The 14,640-nt window shown below is 37.4% G+C and overlaps 1 protein-coding gene across 1 annotated transcript in view; it reads right to left on the minus strand.

Annotated features, from left to right (window-relative positions):
- The window catches only part of LOC108719297 (junctophilin-1), a 67,905-nt gene that overhangs the window by 36,788 nt on the left and 16,477 nt on the right, over positions 1 to 14,640 (minus strand). Inside the window, exon 2 of the mRNA XM_018268080.2 lies at positions 8,944 to 9,697. Coding sequence (XP_018123569.1) covers positions 8,944 to 9,697 — 754 coding nt within the window. The remainder of the gene's footprint in view (positions 1 to 8,943; positions 9,698 to 14,640) is intronic.

Here is a 14,640-nt window from a genome sequence, read left to right on the forward strand (position 1 = left end):
TAGCGTTAACAGTAACTTAAATTCGCAATTTGCAAATATTTTCTCCGCCACCAAAGTTGTGGCGTAATTCAAGTGCAGAGTGTGCACATAATATTCGCAATTTGCATTTTTTTCCATATTTAAAAAAGCTCTTATAGACATTCGCAGCGTGAAAAAAAAATGCATTTCTATTTGCACTCTTATTCAGCTTTATGAATGTAACCATTCACAGGGAAAATATATTCACTGGGCGAACCAACCTGCCTGGCGCGAAGTTTATAAATAAGCCCCAGTGTTTCCTTCAAAGATTCTGTTTTCCCTGAACTTCATCCTGAAAAGGCTTGAGCCCAAGTAAGGGTTTTCACTGATGTCAGCACTTTTTGCTTAGGTTGGAGTTCGAAAAAGCACATACAAAGCCAGCTGTATATCACACACGTGCACATGATACTGGTGTAAGGAAAAGCTCACACACAACAAACAAAGCTGTACAACCAGCAATTAAATGAGCATACTGGAGAAAGTCGTTATTCCTGAAGGGAAAATTGATTGGGTCAGCATAAGTTGTCATTCTGAACAAAACAAACAATATAAGTGACCCTCTAGGGAGCCTTGCAAGAATTGTTTGAGCATTAAATTGTCCATTAAACTGCCCCTATACTACTGTATATATATATATCTATATAGATATATATATATATATATATATATATATATCTATATCTATATCTATCTATCTATCTGAATTCAGCCTAGAGGTGACAAATATTAACTTGCACACAGAGATGATATTCACCCACACATTTATAATTAGAGATGTGCCAAACTCATTATACTGAATCTTTCAGTGGTTCGAATACCAAACCATATTGAACCCTCATATACAGGTATAGGATCCCTTACCCGAAAACCCGATATCCAGAAAGCTCCGAATTACGGAATGGCTGTCTCCCATAGACTCCATTTTATCCAAATAATCCATATTTTTAAAAATTATTTCCTTTTTCTCTGTAATAATAAAACAGTAGCTTGTACTTGATCCCAACTAAGATATAATTAATCCTTAATGGAAGCAAAACCAGACTATCGGGTTTATTTAATGTTTAAATGAATAATCTGTCCACCTGAAGGTCCATGGACTACATAAAAGGGATGTTTATGGTCAATGCCACTTAAATCTGCATCATTTTTATAGAATACCAAATTAGGGTCAGGAAAGAAAAAAGTGGAAAAAAATCTTCATTTGTGACGAAAAGTCACATGATTTCCCTACCCGCCCCTAATTTACATATGCAAAATAGGATTTGGATTCAGTTCGGCCAGGCAGAAGGATTCGGCCAAATCCGAAGCCTGCTGAAAAAGGCCGAATTCTGGCCGAATCCCGAACCGAATCCTGGATTCGGTGCATCCCTAGTTTAAATTGCATAAAACCTAAGTATAGTGCCAAGAAGAGCCTCCCAGTAGACTGCCAGTCCACATAGGGGATACCAAATAGCCAATCACAGCCCTTATTTGTTACCCCCAAGGGACTTTTTCATGCTTGTGTTGCTCCCCAAATCTTTTTACATTTGAATTTGGCTCACTGGTAGAAAAAGTTGGGGAACCCTGCACTATATAATCAGGCCCACAACATATGATGGTCCCAACACGCATCCTATGCACAGCTCCCTAGATAATAACGTAAAACATGTGACTCAGGAACAAGTCAGTTTATTAAAGTGGCTACTATAAACCACAATTATTTTGTAAATGAAAAAAAAAAATCAAATATATTTAAAGCTATTATTTTAAAAAGTTATCTTTTGTAAAATAGAAATGGTTTATTTTGATAGTAGCTTAAATGTTAATTTCCACCCAAAATATGTACAGTGCCATATACGTGTGTGTGTATGTGTGTATATATATATATATATATATATATATATATATATTTATATATATATATATATATATACACACACACACACACACACACACACACACATATATACACACACATATATACATATACATATATAAATAAATCCTTTTTCGTTGAGTAAAATCTTTTATTGGGAATGTGCAGTGTTCTGCACATTCCCAATAAAAGATTTTGCAGTCAAAGAAAACTGCTGTGGATTTGTCCTACATTTGGATTTCTTTTGATTGACTCTATTGGGAGATTGACACAGGATACCCCGCAGGATAACCAAAACCAAGTAACTAAACGGTGAGCTGCAGTCCATCTATATATTCAATAGACTTTTTCATTGAGTAAATCTCATTACTTGCTCGTAGCAATTCAGTTGATGTGGAAAATCAGGTTATAGCTGATGAGATGAAAAGCACAATTTCCATAGCAACAATGCATCTCTTAAAAAAAGGGGGGGGGAGCTCATCATTCACTACATGCCCCTGTAAACAATTTAAAGTAGGTTTCTAAAGATCAAAGGTACCACTTATAATTACCAGAAGATTCTACAATAACACTAAGAATGAATTTGGATTGTATAATAAAACATACAGCAAGTTTTATATGGATCTATGATTGCACTGGAAGGGAAAATATAGTAGTGCCCATTAGGTTTTAATTAAAAGAGTGCAGAAAAATAGGACACAGATTTACACACATTCATTTATACGTCAATATTTGTATTTATTTGTATATATACATATAGCATCAAAATTAACCGGCACTCGCGGTACAATTTTTTTTTTTAATTTATGTAAACAATAGAAGAGATTTTTGAATACTTTTATATGTTTATTGACCCTGTACAATATATATATATATATGTAGTGATTTATTTCAAGCATGTCAAAATAAATCACATTATTTGAAGAAAAACTGGAGTGCTGGTCCTTACAGTTGTGTTCCAAGGAATGACGCACTCCAGGACTTCATAATGAGATCAAGCAAAGTGAAGTTTATTTGTCAACGTTTCGGTCCAGTCTGGACCTTTCTCAAGACATGACATATATACATATCTAAATATACATATATATATATAATTTAAACATTAAATAAACCCAGTAGAATGGTTTTGCTTCCAACAAGGATTAATTATATCTTAGTTTGGATCAAGTACAAGCTACTGTTTTATTAGTACAGTAAAAGGAAATCATTTTTAAAAATTTGGATTATTTGGAAAAAAAATGGAGTCTGAGAGGCGACCATTCCATAATTCTGAGCCTTCTGGATAACTGGAAGCAAAACCAGCCTATTGGGTTTATTTAATGTTTACATTATTTTTTTAGTAGACTTAAGGTATGAAGATCCAAATTATGGAAAGATCCATTATCTGGAAAACCCCAGGTCCCAAGCACTCTGGATAACAGGTCCCATACCTGTATTACTAAAATGTAAAATCAAAGTTCAGTTTATTTAATTTTGTGGGCTTAGTTTTTTTCTCTTTTTCGATTTTTTGTAACCCTTAGTTTTTTTTCACTCAAACTACGAACAATAAATCATATATGGCAATATGACAATTTATTTGGCAATTGCAAGTTGCAAACAAGTTATACATTGTTTTTTTCAGTAAGCATGCACAAGATCCAATCAGAAACCTATCAGAGGTCTAATTGAACAATATTCAGCTGACCCTGTTGGAGCCTCTTCCCTTCTTTTTCCTGTTGATTTTATATTATTCATAATGTTAGGATATAAATAAACCTGTGTAACTCTAAGAATAAAGCTGGCCTCACTTGGAACCGCCTTTTTGACCACCCTGTTGAATCAGCCAGCTTTCTATTTGTGGGTACTTTGGCTTGTCACTTTGATTAAAGGAACAGTTCAGTGTACAAATAAAAACTGGGTAAATAGGCTGTGCAAAATAAAAAATGTTTCTACTATTGCTAGTTAGCCAAAAATATAATGTATAAAGGCTGGAGTGACTGTATGTCTAACATAATAGCCAGAACACTACTTCCTGCTTTTCAGCTCTCTAACTCTGAGTTAGTCAGTGATGAGGGCAACATGGGACATAACTGTTCTGTGAGTTTGCAATTGAGCCTCAGCATGCAGCTCAGATTCAAAAGCAACAGTTATAACCCATGTGCCCCCCCTCAAGTCACTGATTGGTTACTGCCTGGAAAACAATCAGTGGAAACCAAGAGAGCTGCAAAGCAGGAAGTAGTGTTCAGGCTATTATGTTAGACATCCAGTAGTAACTCCAGCCTTTATACATTACATTTTTGCCTAAGAAACTATATTAGAAACATTTTTTATTTTGCACAGCCTATCTATTTACCCAGTTTTTATGTTTATACTGAACAATTACTTTAAAATTAGCTGCAATAACTCAAGCTGGAATGTGGCTGAAAATAAAGAAATGGCCAGCTTGCGACCTTCAGTAACTTCTGCAGGCCAATTGTATTGCTCAGGAGTGAATGAACGAGCGAATGAATGCATGAACACAGTGAAATGTGACCATTCAAGAGTAGCTAAATTAATTAGAAACCAATTGGTTTTGTTAAAGGGGTTGTTCACCTTTGAGTTAACTTTTAGGATGATGTAGAGATTGATATTCTGAGACAATTTGAAATTGGGTTTAATATTTTATTATTTGTGGTTTTTGAGTTATTTTGCTTTTCATTTAGTATCTCTCCAGTTTGCAATTTCAGCAATCTGGTTGCTAGGGTCCAAATTACCCTAGACACCATGCACTGATTTGAATAAGAGACAGGAATATAAATACGAGAAGGCCTGAATAGAAAGAGGAGTCATAAAAAGTAGCAATAACAATAAATGTGCAGCCTTGTAGAGCATCTGTTTTTAGATGGGATCCCCATTTCAAAGCTAGAAAGAGTCAGAAGAAGAAGGAAAGTAATGCAAAAACTATAAAAATGACAACCAATTGAGAAGTTTCTTAGAATTTGCCATTCTATAACATACTAAAAGTGAACTTTACTATCCTGCATAGACACAAATATTATGGATTATGTACAGCAGGGGTCCCCAACCTTTTTCGGCCCGGGGACCGGTGGACTGGGGGAGGGGTCAGCGTCCAATTCTGGAGCGCAGGCGTCCAGTTTGGTGGCCCAGTTGAAGACTGTCCGCGGCCTGGCGGTTGGGGACCCCTAATGTACAGGATGGGAGCTTTACATTATTCTAGAGACGGCCACTCAGAACTTCTAACTCACTGCTCTACTCTATTCAGGCAAGTGCACATTTTGTGAAAGTTCATGTTGGGCAATGCCAGTTTTGCCTATGCCATAGATGGGTTGACATTAGTGAGGAAGGAAGGAATTCAGAGTGAAATAATAATAATAAGGAATGCAGACGAGAAATAAAATGGTACACCTTTCAAAAGATGATATGGCTGGGGGTAGAAGAAAACAGCTTATATTTTACACAGATTGTTTAATAATTTTTCCACAAAAAACTGCAGCAAAGCAAAAACATTGAACGTTTTAACGTATCTGCACTTCATAAGTTGCATTAATAATGTAGAGCGGGTTAAATCAATACTTTGTATAATTTAACAAGAACAAATCGACGAATTGTGCTGTGAACAGCATTAATGATTTGCCACTGTGCAGCCTGCTGTAGTTTAGGAACATCAGTAGTAGAACTTGCAGTAACTGCATCTTTCTGAATGAAGGTCTTGTCTTTACCCGTCAGTCACAAATCAAGTATTGATGGAGTCACATTCTCAGCACTATTAGAGGCAACCCTGCCTGACAAGCAATTTTTGGAACTTCAGTTAAAATGCTGATGGAGGCAGGGGCGAGCCCGGCCATTTTGCCGCTCGAGACGGCCTTTGTTCTGCCGTTCCCCCTGCCCACGGCAATCACATTTTCAACGCTGGAGGGGGTCGGGCATCCACGTCGCTGGTGCAGAGAGCTCAATTGCGTTCTCTGCACTAGAAGAGCTGAATTTCCATGGTTGAACAAACGGAAATTCGGATCTTAGTTACCAGGAGCAGCATTTTTGGGGGGCACGGTCGCATGAGGCGCATTTCTCAACTCGCTTCATTGACAGAGCGCCCCTGCATGTCTTTTAAAGTATATGAATAAAGATACAGGTATGGGCCCAATATACAGAATGCTTGGGGCCTGAGGTTCTCTGAAGAACAGATCTTTCCGTAATTTGGATATTCATACCTCGTCCACTAGAAAATTATTTAAACGTTAAATAAACCCAATAGGCTGATTTTGCTGCCAATGAGGATTAATTATATCTTCGTTTGGATCAAGTACAAGGTACTGTTTTATGATTACAGAGAAAAAATAATCATTATAAAAAATGTATGAAATCTTTGGTAGACGGCCACTCCATAATCCGGAGATTTCTGGATAGCAGGCTTCCAGATCCCTTACCTGTACTATAAATCAAACTAATATTATGTGAAAAACACGGATAAAGATTGTTGTAATAAAGAACAACACAAAAATAGAAATGTTATTTCATATTCTTCATATCCAATGTTGGAAAACAGTGAATACTATTAAGCTACACAAAGTGGTGCCATTTTTCCCCCACTAGAGCAACAGCCTAAAACAAAAGTTTTCTTGTCCTTTCCTTTCCTTGCTCACCTATAAGTTAACTTTTACTATGTTATAGAACAGCCAATTCTAAGCAACTTTTTAATTGGTCTTCATTATTTATTTATTTTTATAGTTTTTTAATTTTTGGCCTTTTTATTATGACTCTTTCCAGCTTTGAAATGGGGGTCCCTGAACCCATCTAAAAATCAAAGTCTCTGTAAAGCTACAGATGTATTGTTATTGCTACATTGTATTTCTCATCTTTCTATTCAGGTCATCTCCTATTCATATTACAGTCTCTTATTAAAATCAATTCATGGTTACTAGGGTAGTTTGGACCATAGCAACCAGATTGCTGAACTTGTAAACTGGAGAGCTGCTGAATCCAAAGCTAAAATAACTTTAAAAAAAAAAAAAAAAATAACCACATAACAATAGAAAATGAAAACCAGTTGCAAATTCTCTCATAATATCACTTTCTACATCATACTAAAAGTTAACTCAAAGGTGAACAACCCCTTTAACAATTATTCCTCCAAATGTATTTAAACATTTTTCAAGCATGAGCAAAACCGAATAGCATTGTCCATCATCGAAACATCTTAATTTCTCACAAGGCTTGTAACAGTCACAGACAGATACAAGTCACAAGTTTGTTTGGGCAGCCACATACCCTAAATTCAGTCATTACAGAACTATTCTTAGAGCATTCTCCAAGCGCTTATTTTCTAGTAAGCACATCCCTACACAGAACGTAAATGCTCCATCACCAGGCACATTAAGATTTGTCTTATTTGCTCTAGTAGAGTGTAGCACTTTTCAAAATAATCTGCCTGTTGGTATTAAATATACCTGACAGATATGGATTTTTTTGGATCGGTGAACTTTTGCCAAACACGAATTAGACCGTACAATTGCAATGATAACCTTGTGACTTCAGTGAATTGCAAAGTACTAGGTCATAAAAATTCAGATTTGTGTCATTTTATGGGGTTTTTTCCCCGCATCAGAAAAAACATGAATGTCACCTTATTTAAAAGAAAAAAAATCCAAATATAAAAAAAATCTAATTGTATTTTTTTCATGCGTATATATGAATGCCTTAAATTCATATTGTATTAATGTTTAATTGGTCGACAAAAAAAAATGAATACACTTAAATTGAATACATTTTACCTAGGATAGCTCCCATTGATTACTACATGACTTCTCAAGCTTTCAGATTCCAACATTTTACCTGAGAGTTCTCCCCGTTTCATGTTTTCGCTTAAAAAATTAAAAAAAACAAAACACTGACCTTAGAAATACTGTAAGAAGATATTTGTCGACCGGATTTTAAATAATGACATCTTAAATTAAATCTAACGTAGGGATGTAGATCGATCTGAAGAAAGTCTTGTGACTTCCCCACCAGGTTAAATTCGCAGACACAAACAAGAAAACAGCCAAAAATGGACAATACATTCAACCACACTCCACGTATAGCTACCTTGAGAAAAACTCAGCCTTGTGAACAGATGGAAAACACCAAAAATATATATTTGTTAGCTATTAATACTTTGTAGAAGTAATATATAAAATTACATCAAAATCAATAATGTCTTCAGTTTAAATGCAAAGTGGAGCTGCAGTCCTATGGAAGAGTTCTTTCCATCATAGAAGCTTAATGTGCTTAAAGGACATGTAAAGCCTACATTTTACTACCATGTTTATAAGTTAGGCATATCTTCCCCCACCAAAGCCACATCATTTGTACTGCATATACTGTACCCCCTCCATTTGCCAGCATATCACATTTCCTAAAACAAATAACAGCTTTTTACCAGGCAGCCATTTTCCCTCTGACATATCATATGTAACATTGACCATTGCTAACAGGAGATGTATGCTGTAAAGTTCATGCAATGCAGAATGCAGGGTTACACAGGCACAACATACTTTGAAAGTTCTGCTGGGGTTGAGCACTGTAATAGTTAAGCTGAGCTCAGGAGAGGTGGTTAGGAGAAAAAAATAGGATCAGACAGAGTTTCTATGGGAAACAGCATTGCTATCTCTTCAGTGGCTGTTAGACTGGAGGGTGTGTTTAGTAATCTGAGCTGAGAAGAACTGAGCATGCTCAGTAGCCAACAGCCAAAGTAAATTCCTGAGGGACAGGGCCAAGTGGGTTAAAGGAGGAGAAGGAATTGAAAGTGATTAAGGTGATGCTGCAGCCTTGCTGTTAATCTTTCAACAACCAGAGTGGCAGTTATCTAAAGATTTCAAAGAGGCTGTTCACCGATTACATTTGTGTATGTGCAGACGGGGTTTACATGTCCTTTAAGGCTGCAAAAGGTGCTTAATGGGCAGGTTTAAGTGCTGATCTGCAAATTGGCATGGCATAAGAGGGGACACTAAAAAAAATCACTATCCAAAGGGCTCCACAGACTGGTAGAACAGCATTACGCAACAGGAATATCTTTTTTTCGGCCAAATTTGAAAATGCATTAGAGCGATACCTACCTTGAAACTGCAATTTCTACTTTTGTCCTTGCCACTGCTGCTGCCCGCTGAGCTCCCTCTATAGCTCTGTCAACTTTCTCCTTTGTTTTTGTGTTCTTTATTGGTATAAGTTGCTTCCTTATTCCACGAACTAAGACATTGTTTTTATATTTTCCTTCCTCTTTTGTGCCATCTGGAAATATGGTACATCCATATCCATGTCTTCTGTTATTTAGCCATTCACCTTCATACTTCATGCCATTTGAACGCTCACTAACACCAAACCCCGTGCGTTTGTCATTCTTCCACTCTCCCATGTAGGTTTCTGTTGTTGTGGCATCAACGTGATCTTCCACAGGACAATAATCACAATCTCCATCTCCAAAGCTAATGGTTGAGTTGGCATCACTTGAACTAATTCTACTCATTGCGGCATCGCTCCTCACCGAACTGCGCTTGCTGGATATGGAGATCTTAGAGTCAGATTTTCTTAGTTTAATGCTACCAAGAAGTGACCCTCTTCTGAACAAGCCCTTTTTCTTACCAGTCACCGATTCTGAGTCACTGTGAAAATTCAAGACAAAGCCTCCCCGTGATCCTACTGGGCCGTCTACTCCTATATCATGTAGCACAGTGCCATTGCTCTGCTCGCTTCGTAATGAAGACAAAGAGGTTCTTAAAGGTGAATGAATCACTGTAGCCATGCCGTAGGGAACACTTTGGCGCACACCATATCCATGTCTCATTCCTCCCATCCATTGTCCTTGGTATGTACCTGCAGAATGCAAAATAACAAATAATGTTAATGTTTTCACATACATTGTTTTCCTTTTTTTAAACAACAATAGATATAGAAGAGTAGAGACTAGTGATGTGCGGGCCAGCACAATAACCGCGGGTTTGGGCCGACCTCGCACTCCTCCTCGCGGGTGGAGGACGGATGTGGGTTGCGTTCTTCTCTTTACCCGACCAAATATTTTGCTTTGCACCCACCCACACAGGAAAACACATTAACCAGACTACTTTTCTAGCCATATCATTTTCCTTTTAAGTGAGTAAAGGATACTGTCATGGGAATTTTTTTTTTCCAAACGCATCCGTTAATAGTGCTGCTCTAGCAGAATTCTGCATGAAATTCCATTTCTCAAAAGAGCAAACAGATTTTTTTTACATTTCATTTTGAAATGTGACATGGGGCTAGACATATTGTCAGTTTCACAGCTGCCCCAGTCATGTGCTCTGATAAACTTCAGTCACTCTTTACAAGTTGGAGTGATATCACCCCCTCCCTTTCCAACCCAGCAGCCTAAAGCTGGCCATAGATGCAAAGATCTGATTGCTCGAATCCTTGAACGATCGGACTTCCCCATCTCCCGACTTGCACTAACCATTCAGATCAAATGAAGTAGAAAAGAACAGATCAGCCGATGTTATCTGCCCCTGACCGCAATCGTTATGTCCGACAAAGCTGGTCTCCCAGTGAAAATCGTACGATCTGCAATACATGCAGATAAATTATCGGCAACCGACAGAAATCTTTTAACCTGTCCGATTGAAAAATGTCGTGGCCCTTAACACATGGTCCGAAAATCGTACAAATCCTTGATTCGTGTGATCGGATCTTTGCATCAATTGCCAGAATAATGGGAATGTAACCAGATAGCAGCTCCCTAGCAGAAGATAACAGCTGCCTGGCAGCTCTAAGAACATCACTCAGTAGTAAAATCCAGGTCCCAATGTGACACATTCAGTAACATTGAGTAGGAGAAACAACAGCCTGTCAGAAAACGTTCTATCCTAAAGTGCTAGCTCTTTCTGAAAGTACAGGACCAGGCAAAATGACCTGAGATGGCACCTACACATCAATATTACAGATAAAAAATATATACTTGCTGGTTCAGGAAGAAATTTGATATTGTAGAGTGAATTATTTGCAGTGTAAACAGTGCAATTTAGAAATAAAAACTACACCATACAAATCAAGACAGAATCCCTTTAAGATAAAATACAAAGTGTGGGACAATACATATGGGTATTTTTGCTAAAGTGCTAGGGATGTAATGAATCAAGTATTCATTTTGCAATGATTCACAATGACCAGCAATGCGCTAAGAGTCAGTCCTGTATTGTATGCCTAATAATGTTTAGGTATTAAGTGCCACAAATGCACAAATGAAGTTAAGTGACAAAATGACCACAAACAGGTTAAATTGTTATTGAAGCAACCTAAGCATTAAGCTAGGGGTGATCGCTTAAAACTCCAGACACAATGTATACACACATTTAAATCTAAATATGTATTACATATATTTCTAAATAAAGGCACATTTGGGGTGGTTACTAGACACTAGATTGTAATGTACAGTATTAGAAAAATGTTTTTTCCACCGTATATTTTTTCTCCCCCTAACCCACATGCCAGTCCATATACTGTGGTAAATTTGAGGATGATACAATTTGCATCTATACCACTTACAGCTCACCTAGGCTTAATGCCTGGATCATTATTCACATTTACACCATTAACATATAGCCCTGGGCAGAGCACAGGCACCAAAGGCTTAGTAGAGCTCAACTGTAAACTGGAAGGTATCTTGCACAAAGCTACTGTACATGGGAAGGGGTTTAAAGAAAAGCATTTTATAGCATATTCCATTTTTCTAGTGCTCACTCTTGTGATTTATATACATGAAATTATTCAGCTTAACGATATGGGTCACATGGAGCAGTTTATTAAAAACATTTAACAGGTCTGCACAGGCTCCAACATTATCTGGTGATGGCAGGGGAATGAACACAGTCTAAACTAGCGCACTAGCAGAACACTATTTAAGTGGGTCATCATTAGTTAAAGGAACAGTAACACCAAAAAATGTGTTTTAAAGTAATGAAAATATCATGTACTGTTGCCCTGCACGAGTAAAACTGATCTGTTTGCTTCAGAAACACTAGTATAGTTCATGTAAAGAAGCTGCTGTGGAGCAATGGCGAAATTGAAAAACTGCTATATGGCACAGGTTAGCTAATGGATAACAGATAACACCATTAGACAGACAGAGCTTATTTACTATCTGCTGTGTAACCTGAGCTTTTTCTCCTTTGAATGGTTGCCCCCATAGTAGTGTTTCTTAAGCAAACACAGCAGTTTTACCAGTGCAGGGCAACACTGCATTATATTTTCATTACTTTAAAACGCTTACTTTTTGACGTTACTGTTCCTTTAAGATTGGAGGGGAATGACTTGCAGAATAAAGGACTAGTAACAACAAGAAAATGATTGTTTTTTTTAAATAAAATGTAAACAGAAATGTGGCTACAGATTCAGGAGGATTAAGCAAACGGCCTGGGTTAATTAAGGGCTTTGGCAAGAAACTCCTTGACACAGAAAATGTCCAGTTATTGAAAGGTATGGAAAGATTGGGTGGTATTCAGGCTTGTCATGCAATGGTCATTAGATACATGGTGACTAGCTTTGGTTACATGGGTAGACAGTCTGTTTGAAGAGGGGTTTATAGCAGTGGTAGTAAGAAAAAAAAAAACTGTCTGAGTTATCCTTTGGTTTTTGTGCGCAAGGTTTTTTTGGGAAGCGGGAAAATGTGTGTATATCAGCCAAAATTAAAGGCAGCTTAGCATCCCAGAAGATAAAGGCCATGGCACACAGAGATTTGTCACCCGTCATAAATCTGCACTACTGTGGGCGACAAGAAAATGGGAAAACATACATTTTTATGAAGTTGCCCAATATTGCCTTGCGAGGTAAGCATTTCTGGGAGACTGCCCATTGTAGAGCAGATTTATAAAGAATAAAAGTCAGGTGGAATTTTTATCTGGTTTCTCAAGGCTAAGGAGGCATTTTCCATGCACAGCGATTTAATCAGACACAGTAGACAAGCTGGACTGGAGGAGAGAGGTCAAATGAGGGTGCCAGATAAGCAGAGGTAGAGGTTACATGATACAGTCATATGAAAAAGTTTAGGAACCCCTCTCAGCCTGCATAATAATTTACTTCACTTTTAACAAAAAAGATAAGTGGTATGTCTTTAATTTCCCAGGAACATCCGAGTACTGGAGTGTTTTCTAAACAAAGATTTTTAGTGAAGCAGTATTCAGTTGTATGAAATTAAATCAAAAAAAACATCTGTGAAAAAATGTGGGTACCCTTGTAATTTTGCTAATCTGAATGCATGTAACTGCCCAATACGGATTACTGGCAACACCAAAGTGGTTGGATTAGCTTGTTAAGCCTTGAACTTCATAGGCAGGTGTGTCCATTCATGAGAAAAGGTATTTAAGGTGGCCAATTGCAAGCGGTGCTTCTGTTTGACTCTCCTCTGAAGAGTGACAGCATGGAATCCTCATAGCAAATCTCAAAAGATTTGTATGGACGAATGGTCAAAAATACCACCATCCAGAATCCAGACACTCATCAAAGGCTATAGGAGGCATCTAGAGGCTGTTACATTTGCAAAAGGAGGCTCAACTAATTTTGTTATGATGCATATTTTCTGTTAATCCGATAAGCTTTATGTCACTGATGAAATACTTCTGTTTCCATAAGGCATGTTATATATTAAAAGGAAGCTGCTACTTTGAAAGCTCAGCCAATAATAAACAAAACCTCAAAGAATTAAGAGGGGCTAAAGAGATATCAGGATCAGCCCATGATGCACTCCGAAACATTGAGTGCCGTAGTGGCGAGGCAAGACTCAGTACGGCAATTTTCTGTATATCCAAGCATGTGTGTAAGTGCAATTTTGTGACATGAGAAATTAATAACACTTGACTTATGATGGGGCACTGTCTTTTTTTGTTATTTTTCGATGGATCTCTCTCTTCACCGGAGTTTGTATGTTATAGTAATTTTATATTATTTTTTGTTTTATTTCTTCTGTAATGTGGACATATATTTGATGACATGCATATTCTGAAGGACTGTATGTGTATAATCACATGTTTGCAAGTCAACTTGTAATAGTTGTAATTTCAATAAAGATTATTGAGAAAAAAAAAAAGAAAAAAAAAGAATTATGAGGGGGTTCCCAAACTATTTCATATGGCTATAGTTGAAGAGAGGGTAAGATTAGGGGTTACGGCATGAAGCATGTTTGCTTAGTAGAAAGAGAGGTGGCACTGGAGTTATTGAAATATATCCCAATGCATGACAGGGGCATTCTAGGCTGCCAATACCAGGCTTCTGAGTCAGTAACTCTAGGGATACCTGAATCCAGGAAGTACAGACAGACTTGCTGACACTCTAAACCTTTAAATAAAAGTGCAGTCAAGCCTACCTAGCAGTATAAACAGCAAATATGATTGCAAATTGTGTAAAAGTGCTCAGACCACTCCACTCTTATACCAATTAATATTTTGGGGTTTAGATCCCCTTTAAGGCCAGATACCCTTGTGTGGCTGCTACTTAGGAATCCTATGCGTGGAAAATATGACATTTATTTTTTGCATGAAGGAGAAATGGTTTTGTATTCGTATAACTGCCAGCACTATTGACAAGAATTGACTACTGAAAAGATCTGCATTGTTCCGGAATTCGGCTTGTTCTCAAATTCTAAAGGTGTTTTCCTTCTACAGTTCTGAATCACGAGCACAGGACCTGTATGTGGGGTTCTTCGTTATGTACAATGCATATGGGTAAGATGGGTTATAGGACTTGCATTTTCTTTGTGGTCCTTCCTCTATATGCATAATACATTTTCCTGACTT

The sequence above is a fragment of the Xenopus laevis genome, chromosome 6L (genome assembly GCF_017654675.1).
Source record: "Xenopus laevis strain J_2021 chromosome 6L, Xenopus_laevis_v10.1, whole genome shotgun sequence".
NCBI lineage: Eukaryota > Metazoa > Chordata > Amphibia > Anura > Pipidae > Xenopus > Xenopus laevis.